The 18729-nt window shown below is 36.3% G+C and overlaps 2 protein-coding genes and 1 long non-coding RNA gene across 6 annotated transcripts; 1 reads left to right on the forward strand and 2 right to left on the reverse strand.

Moving 5' to 3' along the window:
* Window positions 1–715: 715 nt before the first annotated feature.
* On the reverse strand, window positions 716–4125 carry LOC121252809 (transcription termination factor MTERF5, chloroplastic-like). Of its 4 annotated transcripts, XM_041152629.1 has the most exons (6): window positions 3909–4124; window positions 3176–3404; window positions 2901–2950; window positions 2536–2750; window positions 1257–2437; window positions 716–1130 (listed from the first exon to the last, which is right to left on the reverse strand). In XM_041152629.1, the coding sequence occupies exon 5, from the start codon at window positions 2355–2357 to the stop codon at window positions 1323–1325; it is 1035 nt and encodes a 344-aa protein (XP_041008563.1). In that variant the 5' UTR covers window positions 2358–2437; window positions 2536–2750; window positions 2901–2950; window positions 3176–3404; window positions 3909–4124; the 3' UTR covers window positions 716–1130; window positions 1257–1322. The 4 variants fall into 4 exon arrangements, with proteins under 4 accessions (XP_041008563.1, XP_041008564.1, XP_041008560.1 ...); XM_041152630.1 differs by lacking the exon at window positions 3176–3404 and having other exon boundaries at window positions 2540–2750; window positions 3909–4125; XM_041152626.1 differs by lacking the exon at window positions 3176–3404.
* Window positions 4126–4364: 239 nt separating this feature from the next.
* On the forward strand, window positions 4365–4834 carry LOC121251401. Its single transcript, XR_005938013.1, has 2 exons — window positions 4365–4534; window positions 4664–4834. It is a non-coding gene; the product is annotated as an uncharacterized LOC121251401 (long non-coding RNA).
* A 1940-nt stretch (window positions 4835–6774) lies between these two features.
* LOC121253634 (ankyrin-3-like) lies at window positions 6775–11808 on the reverse strand. The gene is made up of 4 exons (XM_041153625.1): window positions 11322–11808; window positions 9378–9653; window positions 8897–9034; window positions 6775–8545 (listed from the first exon to the last, which is right to left on the reverse strand). The coding sequence occupies exons 1-4, from the start codon at window positions 11622–11624 to the stop codon at window positions 6998–7000; spliced, it is 2265 nt and encodes a 754-aa protein (XP_041009559.1). The 5' UTR covers window positions 11625–11808; the 3' UTR covers window positions 6775–6997.
* Between the last annotated feature and the right edge of the window lie 6921 nt (window positions 11809–18729).

An 18729-nucleotide genomic window follows, 5' to 3' on the forward strand; every position in this document is an offset into this window, starting at 1 on the left:
TATACATCTTTATATTTGTATAATGTCTCCTCAAATTGGTTTGCATTGGATTATGCATTTTAAAATTTTGCATAGCTATGAATTTGAAGAAACACTGTTTATTATCTAAATATTATTTTACTGTTTTTTCTCTCCTACCCTTTCTATCTCAAAACAACAATGCAAACAAAGAAACCAAAGATGGCTAAACGGGATTAATAATTGCTTATTTGAAGCATATCAAGAAAATAAATTAGGAAAAAAAATTATATTTTATTATTATTTAGTTCAAAGATGTATAATCTAATGTGAGAGTTTTTTTTTTATATATATAAAATTAATTTTCAAAAAATATGATAAAGATAAAGAAACAATCAATAAAGGCGGGGATGTCAGTCTCAAGTGAGCTCAGCTTTCTTGAGCTTTTTGAAGAAGCAACCAGCAACCCACATGGCGCCTAAAGGCTCTCTTCTTGTAAGAAAGGCACTGCGAGCAGAACAGTTTCCTTTCTTTCATTGGGTTAAACAATTGAATTCTTTGGATCTGGGTTGTTCGTCATTCAAGTTTGAACCCCTCTATGAATGTTACCGATTCGGCAATAATCCTAGATCAGTTTAAATTGAGGGCGAGTACCAAAAAATTCGAGCACTTTCAATAATATGGCATGTTTTTCTTTATAGTTATCATAACAGGTTATGACAGGAGATCTCCTTCATTTGAATCGAAATCTAATAAATCAAGAAAGTAAATGTAGTTTTATTGGTTTAGGATGCAAAAAAAAAAAAACTGATAATTCAGAGTAAAATGTAAATTTCCCGAATTTGATTGTTCCTAAGCAACAAAAGGCCATGTTACCAATACAATGACTAGAGACGCAGAACTAGGCAACACCCCTTAGGAAGCTAGAATTGAAATGAATCAGATGGAATACCATTTCAATAAACAATCATTATGCTTCCATACTTCCTAATGCCTCATCATCAGAGAATATATAGCACCACCAAGCAGGTAGTCCTTCACCCCGCCAGGGGTAGGGGCAGCGGGGGATTGAGATGACCGGGGATGGTAGATGGATCTTCATCCCCTTTCTTGCATGCACCAAAATGTAAGAAACTTTATTAAGCCTCACAACAGCACTGACATGGCCAAAACTTGCAAATGCAGCTGTAGATTTGTCTGCATGATCAAAATTTTCCAATACAGTGCAATAATTCTTATGCTCACTCTACGACACCAATATTTGTTTCTGACCAGGCAATTGCACCCCACAACGATGCTTTAAATAGTGTACCACGTTCAGTTATAAATCTGCATACAAACCTCAAACCTTCTTGTACCCAGCCTCAACGAATGTCATTGCTGCTACAACTCGTATCCTTGTCAGGGAGCATTTTCTTCACTTTCTTTTTGAAAGTCTTCTCAAAGTCACTACCCGACAGTGATAACACCTGGTTCAGCAGCATTGAAACCCCCAACTCCTTCACCTGTGCATACCTCGGTTTAATCCTTTCTTCCAAACTATATCCAAAATATTGAGGGAATTTCACTAGCTCTGATCTGGAATAATCCATGGTCAAAAAGTACTCCCATTTTGGTATCAAATTCCCTGACAAGCTAAAAGTATACAACGCTCCATATCTTGAGATCATGGTCCCAATTTCCTTGATACTGTATCCCCTCTCCAAAAAGAATTCTGTCACTGGCTTCAAATGGGCCTCAATGCTAAGACCAAAAGTCTGTGGACAACGATAGAGAAGAACACCAACATCAACCCCCAAAGAATGGAAATACTCAGCAGTTGGCCGTAACTTCTCCTCCACACTGTAACCAATAATGTGTGGGCAGCGTGTCAGAATCTTACCAATTCTCTCTGCTGAGAGGCCCATCTCGTAAAAAAATTTTACAGTGGTCTCCACCTTCTGCTTGCTATAAGTGAGAAGTGCTGGAAAGCGATATATCACTTTTGCCCATTGTTTCTTGTCCACACCCAAATTTTCCAAGAATGTCATAGTGGGTATAAGGTTTTCGGAGAGACTGATTCCACACAACTGAGGCCTTTTGGTGAGGATGGTGAGAATATCTGATTTTGGTACACCAAGCTCAAGAAGAAACTCAACCACTGGTTTGATTTTTCCCTCCAAGCTATAGTAGGCAAAAGCTGGGAATCTTCGTGTAATTCCCTTGATCTGCTCAAGATCCATACCAAGCTCTATAAGATAGAGAACATGAGGGCGAAGCTTCCCAGCTGGGTCTGTCTCACTCACTCGAGAGATGGCCTTTAGCTTCTTAGAGTCAAGCGTCAGATTGGGCTGAGAAAATGGCACAACTGTTTTTTCTTTAACAGGTGGGCATGGAAAGTTTTCCACTACATCTACCATGAAGTTTCCATGCTCTTCGAGAAGGGCTTCAAGGAATGGAATAAGAGCGTCCCTGATCTCAAGAGTTGTGAGCTCACGTCCTGTCATGTTAAAGGGAGATGTGATTAGCAAAGACTCAATTGAGAATTATAGATGTTAGCTGTGGATCGAGAGAAGCAGCAATATGTTGAAATCGAACCTACTAGATATCGAGATTTATGAACAGAATGAAGCCTTGAGACAAGGTGGTCAATGAAAAGGTCTGACTTGTTGATGGTTCTTGCTGCAACTGCATTGCTCAATCCTTGTTTCTTTAAGAAAAGGGTCAAAACAGCCTTGGCTTCTTCTTTTTCTGCTGCTAACAAGGTTGGAGGCACCACTTTCAAGCTGAACAATCCATCTACCCAGAATCAGCTGCCATAATATCCAAAAAAGAAGCTTAACATCATAAGAGAGAAAATAATGATGACAGAACCAACTGCTATCGTATCCAAAAAGAAGGCTTTCTCGTGGAGGCTACAACAGCCCCACATAAGCTACATGAAAGAAAATGAACTTGCTTACCGAACTTTGCTTTGCAGGAGAAGAGTTTTGCAGGAAATGGAAGTCGAATCCTGAATAAGATCAAACAAAAATCTAAATTTTCCACACTTAGAAGGAAAATCGAATAGAAAACAAAATAAATAGAAAGGGAGATAGACAGGAAGGTGTGAGGGATCTGCAGCTTCAGTTACATTAGCTACTACAATCATTTGTATCATCCAGTAACTCAAAACCATCTGTCACCCTGTTAAATTACCAAAATAATTCACAACAAACAAATTAAATCAGAATTATACCTACTTAATACCTCCCATCTGTCAAACCCCACTTGCATTCACCAGAGTGCTTTGATATAACCTCCTGAAAACAATCTCTCTCGATCCTATACATGTGTTAACAGAAGTTCATGCAACACTTCATCTCTAGCAGTATAACATCTTTGGTTTTCCTCACACCACACCACCATTGCACTACTTCATCACCGCTAATCAGCACCAAGTAACCGTTATGGCTCATCCTCAAATGCTTCAAAAGTCGCACCACCTTAGTATTACTATCAATATTACACAATCACTCACTCCCACCCCTCTAAGCAACCTCATTTTCAGTTAAAAAACTCTATTTAAGCAAAAGAAAATCGAGAGATTGAATGAAGGCTGAACAAATTTCGTGCTTATTTAGTACAATATTCGGGATTTTCTTCCCCTCCACTATATTATTGGCACAACCTAATGACGCCCATGAATCATTTGGCTTCGAAAAATGAACAGTATCCATAATCTAAAAGATACACAAGCATACGTTGAAGAAAAAGAGAACTATAAAATACTTTGCCTCAACCTCACAAAAGCAAAGACCATTAATGCCCCCAACGGATATTCAAGAATGAATTTTTACTTATTTACTTATAAGCCATCAAAGCTACACTAATTAAGCACCAAAATGGAGAAGACTAACAAAAAGATTAGAGAGAGAGAGAGAGAGATTAATAGGAACAAAACAGAGAAAGGACCATGGCAGGAGTAGTACCTTGAGGTAGTGAAAAGCCCTTTAGATAGACATGAGAGGTGCTCGGCAGAGCGGACTGCACAGAACGCTCTCATCTCTTTTAGCGAATGAAGCAAATAATAGAGGAAAACCCTGCTTTTGTTATCCAGATGGTCAAAAAAATACAGGGTTCGGTGGCAGAACTAGGGCTAAGCAGTAAGCACGGGGAAAGAATAAAACAAGCACTGGTGGGGCGCGGCCGATTTTAGCCGCTAGTCCGTGTATAAACGAGGCATGATATTCCAATTATGGGCTTATATTTGGGAAATTGGCTTTATTGTTTTAGGTTGTCTCAAACCAAAGCCCGACCCGACCTTTATTCACTTCTGGAGCCATGAGGCGAAAGCTCACTTTATCATGAAAGCAATTAAAAAATCCTTAGGACTTGTCTGCTGTAAGAGCTCAACACTCAAAGAACTCTCCAACATTAGTGAGTTACTTTTCACAGGCCATCAGATTATTTTATGATTTTCATCAACTTCCCATCTCTCTTTCCCTCGTTCTTTTCTCTATCTTCGTACCTGCAAACTTCCTCGCCCTCTTCTCTCACTCGTTTGTCCCTCCTCTCCCTTGGTTGTCTTCTTCCCTGTCCTCTTCTAGGCCAAACGGTAAGTCCCTCTTCCTCGCTCTTCTCTTCCTATTCTCTGTGCATTTTCTCTGAGTCTCTCATCTCCCTCTTCTCTCAGTATTTTCTCTGATTCTGTCTCGTGCTCTGCCTACAAACGCTGGGATTTGAGGCTACTACTTAGGTCGGGAAAAATGGTGGTGGGGGCCTTGGCGTTCGGATTCCTAACCTTGCCACACGATTGAAGCCGTTTCTCGAGAAAGCTAAAGAAACCCTAAAAAAATCTGACCCCCCATTCTCTAGTTGTAGTGCAAGGGAATTATGAAGATCCAACGTTTAAGTTTCAAATACCACTCCAAATTGCCGCAGAGCGTGAGATTACAAGATTTCTAATTGGAGCTATTAAATCCGAGTTGCCGTTTGGAATTTTCTTGCCACACGATTTATTGCTGTGATCTTCACGTCCAAATTGCCTCGCACGATTTATTGCCGTGATCTTCATGATTTATTGTGAGATTTTTTGCCACTCTTTGCTTGTTCAAATCCAAATTTCAGATAGGCTGTTGGATTTAAGGAGTTTGCACAGCCTACAGTGGAGATTTTCTCTGCAGATGCTATAGTGGGACCAACATTTTTCCTTACAACTACCATATTTGTTTTTGTGTTCAAAATAGTTCTTTGATCACATAGAAAGAGCTTAAAATTCGCGAAGTATCAACATTCGCCAGGTACTTCCTTTATTTCCTTTCCATTCTATCAAGCTTTATTTCCTTCGCAGCTTAATATAGAAGTACCCTGTTTTATAACGATTAGGTAACAGGGAAGATTTTTAATATTTGAAACCTAATAACAACCTTTTCACGCTTGCAGGCATTGATTAAGAGTTTTGGACTCTTTTCCTCTTAAAGGTTTGAAAGATTATTTATTTTTAGTTAATGGTGTTCAATAGTTCGATTTAATTTATCTGGTTTTTTACAAAGAAATCCTAATTGCTCTTGTTTTGGGTTGAGCTTGGAAAATCAAGCCCATATTTAAAATACTTTCTTTATTCCACATTTCTACAAACAGATTATATTGCTCTTAAACCCACCATTGTTTCTTACTAGGTGACTTCACATGATTCCTAAGAGCTCTAACTAAATGTATAATTCTAAGTATAGCTGGAACTTTCTCTGGGTTGTTACACACGATGTGGATATGAGATGAGATAACTTTCATACTTACATTTGAAGTTACCTTACTAAGAACCAGTATGTCAAAGGCATGGTTATCTTAAATAATTTGCTCTAAATGTGAGATTGATCTAGTATGATGGGAGATGGCTAATGGTTAGATTATATGGGATGAGATTTATTGTGGAATGTATCTTCGATTGCTTTTGCCTTTCACCGGCCGAGACACGTACTCTTGTGTTCCAGTTATCTGTAATATAAGAGTTTAGAGGTATTTGATTTGGCATCATCCTGCCATTTTTCAACTTCTTGTTGTACTTGCAGTTTTATCTCGTATATTTTTTGGATGATTTCAAGATGGTTTCTTCGCTGGCTTTGCTCTTAGTTGGGTAATCACGAATGGTGTTAGTCTTGCATCCTATCCAATTGACACTGTCCGTAGAAGAATGGTGATGACATCTGGTGAAGCCGTCAAGAATAAGAGTTCCTTTAATGCATTCTCTCAAATCCTCAAGAATGAGGGTCCCAAATCTCTCTTTTAAGGGAGCTAGTGCAAATATACTTCATGATGGTCCCATTGTCCTTGTTGTCAAAGCATTCTTAATTTCACTTTGTTGGTTTTTAATTCATATGCAATTATAATTGGCCCCCTTTCGAATTATTACCAATTTCAAATTCAGGATAAGCTTTTACTGAACATTGATGATCATTGTCTCCATATCATTTGTCTCCCAAGGTTTTGTTTGATCCTAGATGGTTATATGGTCTGAAATTATATATATGCTTATGTCAAACAGTAGGACACAATAGTTGATTTTAAGTAGAGGGACAGATTATGGCTCAGGTAGTTAGAAAAAATAATTTTAAGTAAAAATTAAATTATTAATTAATATATAAAATATATTTGCAAGATATTACAATTTCTTTTTGGTAAAATATTATTAAAATATATAATATTATATTATTATTTTAACTTTAAGATGATTAGTCCAATGTGGATTCACATAATCAAATGTTAAAGCTATAGTTAAAATTTAAAATTCTAACCAAAATTTAGACTTGGCAATAACCATTGCCAATGCTCTAAGAAATTAATCAGCGAAGACTATTATTTCTCAAGAAATAAATTAGTTATTATTTTTTTATTTATCAGCCGGTTTTTTGAGAGTTTTTAAAAAGCACGTTCTCAGATAACTTCTAATTTTAACTACAGCGAACAAAATTACAACTACTGGCGGCGAAACCCTTTACAATTAAAAAGCAGATACTTCAAGATGAAGTAGCTCTCCACACCATACAAATTATTGCCCACTTCTTAATCCTCAACCATCTATCTATGCATCCTTGTGCTTGCCAAAAATAGCTTCTTTGGTCACAAGCTTTATGCCCCTCACCCAAAGCTCAGCCGTTTCAAGCCCACCCTCGCATACAAAATGCACCTCCCTGTTCTTTGTGGTCACCACCCTAAACACTCCAGGTACATCAGCATCACCCTTCTTCCTGTTCTTCCGAAAAATTGGGCTAGGCCCCACCTCAGCATGCCTGCAGGTCACATTTCTCCGGCTTGATTTCCCCCATCGCAGCACTCCTGCAGACCCCATCATTCTCATCTCCTTCCCATGTGGGCTTCCTTTCCCTCCCCTGGTGTGTTTCTGTACGTAGGCACCACCTAATACTAGCTTGCGGGCAAGCTCGTCTAGTATCACGTGTTTCGCGTCATTTTTCCTGCCATCGGTTGTCCTTGTAAGTGAGAGTGCTGTTTCACCTCTAGCAGTCTTTATGTTGCAGTCGGCCCCACGTGAGATCAATAGCTCACACATGGCCCCGTGACCTTCCTTTGCCGCTAGCATGAGTGGAGTGTAGCCTTCCCCATCAGGGACGTTTACATCATAACCTCTGCTTGTAAGCAATTTGACTGCATCCAAGTCCCCACGACGAGCAGCACAATGTAAAGCACAGAACCCTCCAGGATTGCGGTTGCCCTTTTCAAGCGCTAATTCAAGCATTACCTTCTCAAATAAGTCATGGCTCTGATGTAACTCTGATAAAGTGATCGCCGTTTGGCCGTATTTGTCATGCAACTTTACGTTGGCCCCTGCATAAACCAGCAATCTGAAGGCTTCAACATGACCCTTCAGAGCAGCAATCATTACTGCTGAGAAACCATTTTCATCCTGATAATCAAGATTAAATCCTCCCAACCCAATCAGGATTTCCAAAGCCTTAATGTCACCGGCTTGGGCTGCAAATATTACGGGAGAGAATACAGACATATTGCTGGATCTGGGTATCTTCATGGCTCTTATTCCGTCCAACACACTGTCTTGAAAAGCAAGGGACCACCGGTTTGACCCAGCAATTGAAATTGCAGACTGATTGGCAACATTTACCAAGCCAAAATCAGCACCGTTCATGGCCAATAACCTGAGACACTCTTCATGCTTATATTTTGCACAGATCATCAAGGCCGTGTCCCCAGAATCTGTCCTTGAGTTAATATCACAACCAGAGTCAATTAGGCAGTGAAGTACAGTTGATAATCCAAGGCGGGCAGCCATGTGTATAGGACGGAACTCATTTTTCTTGGCTGTCTTAACTGGGCATTCGACATTAGCACCGCAATTCAAGAGCACCTTGACAGCACCTGCGTTGCCACATAGGATGGCATGATGAAGGAGAGTTCTCCCATAATGTGGGATATTGGGGGAGAGGTGTTGTAGGAGCATAGACAAGATTGCACCACTCACTTCGAAATACTCCACTGCACACCAGGTGATGGCGTAGGGCTCTGCTAACCCTGCACCCACTCGATATTCCTCCCCAGTAGCCACGTCCCAAGACCAGGCCCCCAACTTCTCTTTGATATCCATCCTGACACCAGCCTTTTTTTTTTTTTTTTCATTCCAGGAAAAAGACCCAAAGTTAGGGGGGAAGAGGTAATCATGAAAAGATAAACACAGTAATAAGTCTGTGACTATCTTATATCTCATATTGAGTCTACAGTGCAAATCATGCATTACCAACTCGAATCTAAATTGCTTGATATTATAGATCCATTTACACTTACCAAAATCTATATACTCAGAAAGGGTAGGGAAATTAATAGCAAAAAATGATTTTTTTTTTTTTTAATAAGTAAAGATTTTAACCATCAAATGCAATAGATGAAGCCCACAGCGGCAGCAAGTGCAGTACCCGATCACTCTAATATTTAATACTGAGAAAAGACTCACCTGGAGCAGCAACCGGACGATGGGAACCTGCCTGCCAACCACGGCAGCAGCAAGGGCAGTACAGTCCACATTCGTGTGAACAGAAGGCTTAGATGACTGGAGCAGGAACCGGTCAGATGCACTTGCATCTACACCACACTGCCATTAAGCAATAATGTCAGTACAAATATCATACAAGCTTTTAATACAGTGGAGAGTACATCCAAAACCAAAATTTTCAGGTAAGACAAATACACATCAGTGTACTGCACATGACTAAATTAACCAGACTACTAACAGATTACACCCGAGAACTGTGGCTTAGAGGAGAGAGCTGCAGAAACTGTACAAATTTCATCAAGATATTGAGGAGCAATTAATTTCTTAACATGATCTAACATTAAAAGCAACCATGTAATGCTCATTTCAATTTTACTGGAACAGTCTGCAGTAGTATCTAAGAAGTTAGTGATTGAGAGCCTATATGAATACAATGTTTTACCTTCATGAGAGTTTCAACCACATCCGCAAAACCCCGGAAGCATGCGGTGACAAGAGCATGTCGACCAACGTGGGGCCGGATGAGATCAGAGCCCATGAGCAACTCTGTATGTCTTGCACGGCCATGACAGCTCGCCTCCAGCAAAGCCTCCTCACAGGCTAGCTGTGACGCCCCAGCTTTAAGTAAGATCTCAAGAATCTCAAGATGTCCCTCTCTCACTGCTGCTGTTGTCACGCAGCCCCTGAAGAGTTTCTGGTTCACATCAGCTCCAGAGTTCTATCATTTAAAAAGCACCAAACCTTAGTATTGCAAAGCTGTTGACAAGACTTCAGTAGGAGACATTTCATTCTATTCTTTTCTTTTCTTTCAATTTGCTCAAAATCTTACTTATAAAAAAAAAAAGCTCAAAATCTCAAAGAAGACAAAGATCCCGAAAACCAATTCAACGCAAAACGTAAGGCCACAAGCAGACAAAAAGGGGGAACAAATCTGATGTAATAGGCAGAAAAGCATGGAACTCTCATGGCAGTACATTAAGGTCATTATTAAGGAAAAATGGGATGCACCGTGGTCCGTGTATGTGTACCAATGCAATTACCACGCTCTAGCCAAAGGTCAGAAACAACTAAATGCATTGAGGACCAATCAAGAATGATAAAACCAAAGACATTAATTTGAATGCATTGAGGACCATCATGCAATTCTCTCTCTCTCTCTCTCACAGATCCAATTTGGATCTGAAGGTACAGACCTAGCTTTTCAAATGAATTAGTTTGAAGCCGGATTTATAATCTGCTTCACCTTTAACTATAATTACGGAAAAATAACAAAATAAAAAGATAAGCAACACAAAAGGGTGGACCAGCGACCATAACCATGAATAAGCACTCAATACGTTGAATTACGTGCATCTTCCTGAATCAAACTAAAATAAGAAAAAATTAGTATTAAGTAAATTAACACTCACAGCGACAACCAACTACATGCATCATGAAAAAATTCAACAATAGGATAAACTTGACAGGGAAGCTGACCAATTAGGACCATCATATTTTTGTGGTTTTAAATAAATGCATAAAAACTTCACAGTGGATAGTACAACGTTTTGTGGAGTGTAGTTGAACTGTCATCCAAAAGAAAACTCTTTATCTAAAAAAAAAAACCGCCAAATACAAATCATCTTTATCAATTACAAAAATGCACTAACAAATGCAAAAATCAACTGCCAATCTACCGTCTATCAGAACAGGAATACAAATACCAACTACCAACACTTCTCGTTTCCATCAACTGTAAAAAATTTAAGGGTGCATATCATCAACAAAATGATATGATTTTATATAAAAGTTGAATAAAATATTATTTTTTTAATATTATTATTATTTTAAAATTTAAACAGATTAAATTATTTATTATATTTTAGGTTAAAATTAGAAAAACGAAATGAAACCGTTTCCATGAACCCAATGTCTCTGAAAAGAACTTTTAAAAGAAGATTTTAGAAATGACTAAAGAGAATCACAAACTAGTAAGTACAAATACGCGGAATATGCTTCAAAAACCGCAAACATTAAAAAACTAATAGCACAAATTAAAATACTTACGACCAAGTATGTGAATACAAAACGTAAAGCTCAATCAGCAAAAATAAAATAGACAACTAAGTAAGATAAAGCATAAAACGTTTTCGATATTTTGTAAAAGAAAAGAAAACAAAGAGAAAAAAAATCGACTTTGGAATTCAAAATCGGTGAGAATCACAAATTTGAGCACCAAAATGCAGAAATAAACAGGTGAGAGAAAAAAAATACACGCTTTCAACAATTTCTAAGCAAAAGAAATAGACGCAACTGTTTCAAAATGCTTCGAAATGGGAGGAAAATCAACGATGCGAATGCAACAGTAAAAAAACTCAAGCTTCGGTGCAGTGAACCGAGCAATTACCAGCAACTTCTTCACGAGGTCGACGTTGCCCGCATGGACAGCAAGGAATAAGGCGGTGACGTCTGTCTTAAACTCCTCGTAGTCCACGCGGACCTCAATAGGCGATTCGTCATGCAGGACCAGCTCGGTCTTCCTGCTCTTGAAGCACACCGCGCCGACGAAGTTCACGTCCACGAACGGATCGGCGATGCACTCTATCGCGGACTTCAGATCGCCGGAGAGCGAAGCTTCCAGGAGCCGTTGCGAGACATCGGCCTCGTAGTCCACCGGAAACACCTGCTGCTTCGCGGAAAAAAAGGTCATGTCGGCGGCTTCACACTTGGCGTCCCTCGAGCTTCAGTCGTACCAAGCTGTGGCTGCAACTTCAGATGAAGGCTCGCAGTCGCATGCGCCCCCTCTCGCTCTAACAAACATGAGGCTCGAGTCGAGAGAAAGTTGGAAACTTTGAAAGAAGTGAGCGCCAGAAGTGAGTGAGAGAGTCAGGTGCAAATATATTGGGAAGTTTTAACTGCGATTTAACCACGGTTACAAAATTTGGTTGACTGGGACCTTAAACAATTGTGTGTGGGGTCCACTCTCACTTTTGAGGTTTTAAATTTTTAATTGGTAATTCATGTAATATGGTGTTTATTAGAGTAAATAGTAATCCTCTTCCCCAAATGGCAATACACGACTACATTAGTAACGGTCGTTGCTGGCCATTTAATTTCCAGAAAAATAGTGTAATTACTTTTTGAGTATTTCTAATCATTAAACTGTTTAATATTGAAATAATTTATACAATTTTAAATTAACAAACTCTAAAGAGTATTCTTATATTCATAAATGAATTACATAAAAATAATTTTATAAATTGATATTATTTTATTTGATCCGTTAAATTTATTTTATAATAAAAATAATTTTATAATCTGACGAATCATAAAAATCTTTTTATATAATCCGTTTGGTTAAAATATTTTTCGTATCTAAAACATTACAACCGAACACTCATACTTTCATGCTGGCTGCTGACATTGATGAAGAAGAGCATCTCTGTGTACATGATATCTGCAGTGTCAGAAGTTGTGTTTAGTTCTACGCTTCTGCTTGTTACTTCCTTCCCCCTTTGAGGGTCAAAAAGTATAAAGAAGGGAAAAAAACAACTGTAAAAATTAAAGATAAAGGTCGTCCTACGCAGTCAACAGGAGTAACATACAAGTAATGACCCCTGCCCAGCCCAAATTGCAGTAGCTCACTCAATCTTTTTTGACCCACGTTTTATTTCTCACCTCTTTTAATGCTAGAGGCTGAGGCCCCTCCCTCCTAATGCCTTATAATCGGTTCCATATATCTGCCAATGTCAGAAAAAGGTAAATGAATTAAGATGTACGTATTCATTTATTCAATGATAAATTATATATATACACATAATTTTTTATAATTCTGCTTTAAATATAAGTTGATTATGTAAAATCTGAGATTTTTTATGACTAGATTTGAAAAGAAAGGATTTTAATTTTGTTTTTAAGTCTAAATCTCCTTTTTTCTTTTTCTTTTTTTTGTCAAGTATTCAAATTTTGATTTGAAGAGAAATGAATTCAAAATCATAATTATTAATTTAAAATTTAAATCCAAATAAAAATTTAAAATTCAAAAATTTTCATCAAAAGTATAATCTTATTTCATTACGTATTTAAGATGAGATAAAATGAGATGTTTTATTAAAAGTAAAATAAAATATTATTTTAATATTATTTTTATTCTAAAATTAAAATTATTTATTATATTTTAAATAAAATTTTAAAAAATTATAATAATTATATAAAATGAGTCATAAAAAAATAATAATAAAAAAAAAAAGCCGTAGCTATAATATGCGCTTGCATGCATGATAAATCCACGCTGGAATATGACACGAAGAATTCCTTTTACGGAGTGAATTGACAGTGGATGACAAACAACATCACCCAGAAATCTGAAACCGATTAGATGCAATGCATGCGATTCGCAATTTATTCATGAAAAAATAAATAAATTAATTAAAACTTCTCCAATATAATAATATATACAGAGAAAATAAAAGGGATTGGTCGTGTAATATCGAATGAATATCCCTATTATTTAATAATGCCATAATGGCAGGTAGTAGTAGTACAACACTAGTAGTCTAGTAGTACAAGAGGCACCTGTCCCAAAAAGGCAGGGCCCCCCTTCCGAAGGCGGGACAATATCCTGCAAATCACCAATGTCATTTCAGGAATCAGAAGTCAGAACATCTAAGAGATCCTGGACCCATCCAATAATATTCAAGGGAAAAATAAAATAAAAACATCTTTAGCATGTTTGACTGCATACCGTACGTACATCAGCTCTCATATCATGGTTCAGAGTACCTCATCGAGCTACAGCTAGCTCGATTATTTTGGAATTTTTGAATACATTTATCAGGCGGCTTATAAATAAAATAATGATCACTACTATTGATGAATAAAGCTTTATAAAAAGAAACACGGTAAAAGAAGGGCCAGTGCTAAAAGAATATCATGTCTCCCTTGGTATTTTTTTTTTTTAATTAATCTGAATTTTCAAAGGCATCGTGTTTCCAAAGTTTCATCTACTTTAACCAGCAAGAGTCGGTTGAGAATGAAGAGGTAGCTAGTAGCATTGAGTGCAAAGCAAGTTTTGATAAATGCTGCTAGAGCTAGACGGGGGCCATGCATGTATGGTTGGACAAGTTAGCAAGCAGAGCTATTATAGATTTAATAAAATGATTCATCAACTCATTATTCAAGTTTGGACTTTAGTTCTCAATCTTTCCATTCGAAGTCAGATGATAATATTCTTCCAAAGGCCATTCTTGACTACATTGAAAATACCATATCCTCTTCATCCATAAATAATTCAAACCAGTCCAATAATAATACCATTGATATTAACACAGAGACTACAAATATACCATCTCTCAGTGATGAAAATCATTTTCCTTCTCTTAGAAAATCAACCAGACAATACAAAGCACCTGATTACTTGCAAAGTTATCACTGTAATCTAACTACTTCTGCTTCTCATTCGTCTTCTACAGCTCCTACCATCAATTCAGGTAATAAATATAACATTTTTGATGTTGTCTCATATTCCAAACTATCTCACTCTCATAAAGCTTTCTCTGTTGCTTTTTTTCTGAAATAGAACCAACTTTCTATCACCAAGCTGTTAGGTATACTCATTGGAGAGATGTCATGTCTGTAGAATTATCTGCGTTAGAGTCAAATAACACTTAGATTTTAACACCACTTCCTCCAAATAAAAAATCTATAGGTTGTAAGTGGGTATATAAAATAAAATACAACTCAGATGGTTCCATTAAGATACATAAGGCAAGGCTTGTAGCCAAAGGATATACTCAAAATGAAGGCCTAGATTTTTTTGAAACTTTCTCAACTCTTGCAAAAATGGTGACTGTTAGATATGTTTTATCACTGGCTGCTATACATAATTGGCATATTTTTCACTTGGATGTCAATAATGCCTTTTTATATGTAGACTTAGATGAAGAAGTTTTCATGAAGGCACCTGCTGGTTATCTATCTAAGGGGGACAAAAGGGTATGTAAACTGCAAAGATCCCTTTATGGCTTGAAACAAGCATCTAGGCAATGGAATTCTAAATTCAAATCTGTCTTGTTTGATATCGGATTCCCACAGTCAAAAGCAGATTATTCCTTATTTACCAAGAAATAAGGAACTTCATTTGTGGCATTACTCCTTTATGTGGATGATATTTTACTTGTTGGCAGTGATTTAGAAGCCACTGAAGCTGTAAAAACAACTTTAAAAATGAAGTTCAAGCTAAAAGATTTGGGTCCAGCCAATTTTTTTCTTGGAATGGAAATGCAATATCACAAAAGGGTATTTCTTTATCTCAAAGAAAATATACTCTATAATTATTAGCAGATTTTGGTTTACTTGATGCCAAACCTGCATCATTTCCCATGGATACTCATGCTAAATTGTCAAAAGAAGAGGGTGAAGTAGTTGATAACATTTATGGTTATAGAAGATTAATTGGAAAGTTAATCTATCTTACTCATACCAGACCATACGTTTGCAGTCCATCATTTGAGACCATTTTTGGATAATCCTCGAACACCACACCTCCAAGCAGCAATGAGAATTTTGAGATATCTGAAATCAACTCCTGGGCAAGGTTTGTTATTTTCCAGCTCTTCAAATATTCATATAAAAGCCTTCTCAGATTCAGATTGGGCTAGCTGTCCGGATACCAGAAGATCAGTTAGTAGGTATTGTGTTTTCATTGGTGATTCATTAATATCTTGGAAATCAAATAAGCAACACACAGTTTCAAGATCATCAGCAGAGGTAGAGTATAGGTCAATGGCCTTTACTATTTGTGAGATAACATGGATTTGAACATTGCTTAATGATTTGCATTAGTCACACAGTTAACCAGCATTATTGTTTTGTGATAATCAGGCAGCACTTCATATTGCAGCCAACCCAGTTTACCATGAGCGCACCAAAAATATCGAATTGGATTGTCACTTAGTCCGAGAGAAAATTCAAGAAGGATCATTAACTGTTCTTCATATTAGTTCTGCTCATCAAATTGCAGGCTTGATGACTAAACCTCTTGGTTCTAAGTCATTTGATATCTTATTATCCAAGATGAATGTGCATAATATATACACATCATCTTAAGGGGAACTATTATAGATTGATATAATTTAAAGTGTATAGAATATAAACACGTGGATGATTTTCATTGGTTTACAATAAAGTTAGTTAAATGTTAGTTACATTTTACTCTATATAAACACAGAGTATTCACTTGTAACTCGATAAGAAAATCTATTACGTCAGTTCTTCTTAATATTTCTCTTCTCTTAGGCTTCGTTTGGAAACATAACTCATTTCAATTTATTGTTATAACTTTTTGAAATTTCAACATAAAATATAATAAACAATTCAACTTTTTTAAATTTTAAAATGATAATAATAATAATAAATAATATTATAATAATATTTTATCAATTTAACTCAATTAAACTTAACTCAATTCAACACAACTCATTTCAACATCTAAATATACTCTTAATCTGCTCTCTAGTTCAGCCCTTGATATTCTGTTACAAGAGCCCTCGAGCCCCAGAGGCCGGAGGCATTGCCAACTTGAACTGCACGTGATGGGCATGGAGGAGTTTCGTCCCTCTCTGTCTTTCCTTCCTAAAGCTTATTAATGGATGATCGATCGTTGTGCACGATGGGATCGAAGCAGCTATGCATTTCCACCGCGTTCGTGCACGTGACCTTCTTTAATGTCCCTTCGAACTTCGAGCACGATTTTGACCCAGGGACAAAAATAAAAGATAAATTAATAATAATAATAATAAAAGAGCTTTGACTGCTCCTAACCTCCTACCTTATACATGTATATATATTTAATATATATATATATAGCCTCTCCCTCGTGACTAGTACTTGCAAGTTTATCCGAAGGTACGAACGGGTGTACTTAATTAGATTAATTTGTTGCGTGAAAGGACACTGACCTTGATCTGGGTTTCTTATAATAATAATAATAATAACGATGATGATGACAGTACAACTGGTTTACCATCAGTTCCCTGCTTGCAAATAAAAAATATATTTTTAAATTATAAAATAATTTGTATAATAATGTTTTGTCATTCTTTTTATTATTTTATTTTTATATTTCAGTTAAGTGGTAAACGAATTGTATATCCGTAGGCAAGTATCATTATTAAAAAACAAAATAGGATTTTCTTTTCTTTTTTAGTTCTTTGTTCAGAGTTGAAGGTTTTTTTTTTTTTTCCTTGTTTGTTTGCTCGAGTGGGTGAGTCGAGAGCTGCCCAACACAAGACTTTGTTTCCTTGTTCCTTGTATGGGCGGGCAAGCTACTCGCACCGCCCATGCAGGGTGAAGGCCCCATCCGTAGGAAGAATATCCCAACAGGAGCAGGCACAGGAAAGGGAGGGCGGATTGGCCCTAACGAACACTCATGCCTTTAAGAACATCCACACTAGCTCCTCATTCTCATCCATGCTCCTTGTTTAAATATTGGAGAAACTTTTAGCTTTTATGTAAAAAAAAAAATCCGCATCTCGCTCCCTATTTTAGGAAACAAGTTTGGGATTTAAATAATTACTCTCTATATTTAGTGAGGCATTGTAACTCTCTATTTTAATTTCCGGACAATTGTTTATTCAACAGTCTCATACCCAACAACAATCCCTCTTTCCCATATCCACACAATCCTGTCCTGCACTACAAGTCCGTCCTATGCACCACGGTCACGCACTTTTTTTTTTTTTTTTTTTTTTTTTTTTTTTTTTTTTTTTAAGTTTCACCATTTGGAAAAAGAATATTTAAAAAAAAAAAATATTATTGTTAGGAAAACACCATTTTGAAAACATTACCATTTGCGAGAGATAAATAAGAAAATATCTGAGTAATTAAAAATGTAAAAGGAAATAAGTTAAAAAATAATAAATAAAAATTATTTTAATAGCATAGATAAAGAATGGGAGTGTAATGTTAGAAAAGATGATTTTTTGAGGAAAATCTATATTATTCATAAAAACGTAATAATTTTAAAAAGTTTATCGTATGGCAAAAAAGTAATTCTTGGCTTTGTGTTTAAAATATTTGTTGGAGAGTAATAGTTCAAAACATAAATAAAAAAAATAAAAGAGTGAGCAGTTAAAATTATAAATGAGAAGAGGGAAGAAAATAATAAAAAAAAATATTATTTTAATATAATAAAGAAAAACTCTGGAGTGGTAAGAAGTTTTTGAAATATGAGTAAAATTTTAAAAAATTAGAAAAATATTATTTGTTGCCAAAACTTAGAAAAAATTATAGAGAGCTGGATGCTGAAATATGAGTAAAGTTAAAAAAAAAAATAGGAAAATATAATTTTTGACCAAAATTTAGAAAAAATAATAGAGTCGTATGCCAATGTTCTAAGTCATGACAGCCCCTTTCAGAAAGCGAGAAGAACGAAAGCCATTTATCGAAAAAATGGTTCGACTTGCCTATTGTATTTTCTAGAGGAGTGGTGCTACTCCTATAGAAAGTTTGGTATCGTATGGGTATTAAACAGTAATTTTTGTTTTCTTTTTTCTTCAAATATTTTTTAAATCATTTTTAACATTTAAAAAACTACAAATTTATTAAAAAATATTTCATTAACAATTAAGTAAAAAAAAAATATATATATATATAGTTAGAAAAAGTCTGTACATAAATTCAGTGGGAATAGTGTTTCTCATTATCTGATATGCTTCCTCAATAAATGATTGAAGAAACCGAAATCTTTATGCCTTAGATCGTTCGAATCATTGGCCAAAACCCGTCTTTGTTGGCCAAATAAGTTTAATTTCCTA

The sequence above is a fragment of the Juglans microcarpa x Juglans regia genome, chromosome 2S (assembly GCF_004785595.1).
Source record: "Juglans microcarpa x Juglans regia isolate MS1-56 chromosome 2S, Jm3101_v1.0, whole genome shotgun sequence".
Classification (NCBI taxonomy): Eukaryota; Viridiplantae; Streptophyta; class Magnoliopsida; order Fagales; family Juglandaceae; genus Juglans; species Juglans microcarpa x Juglans regia.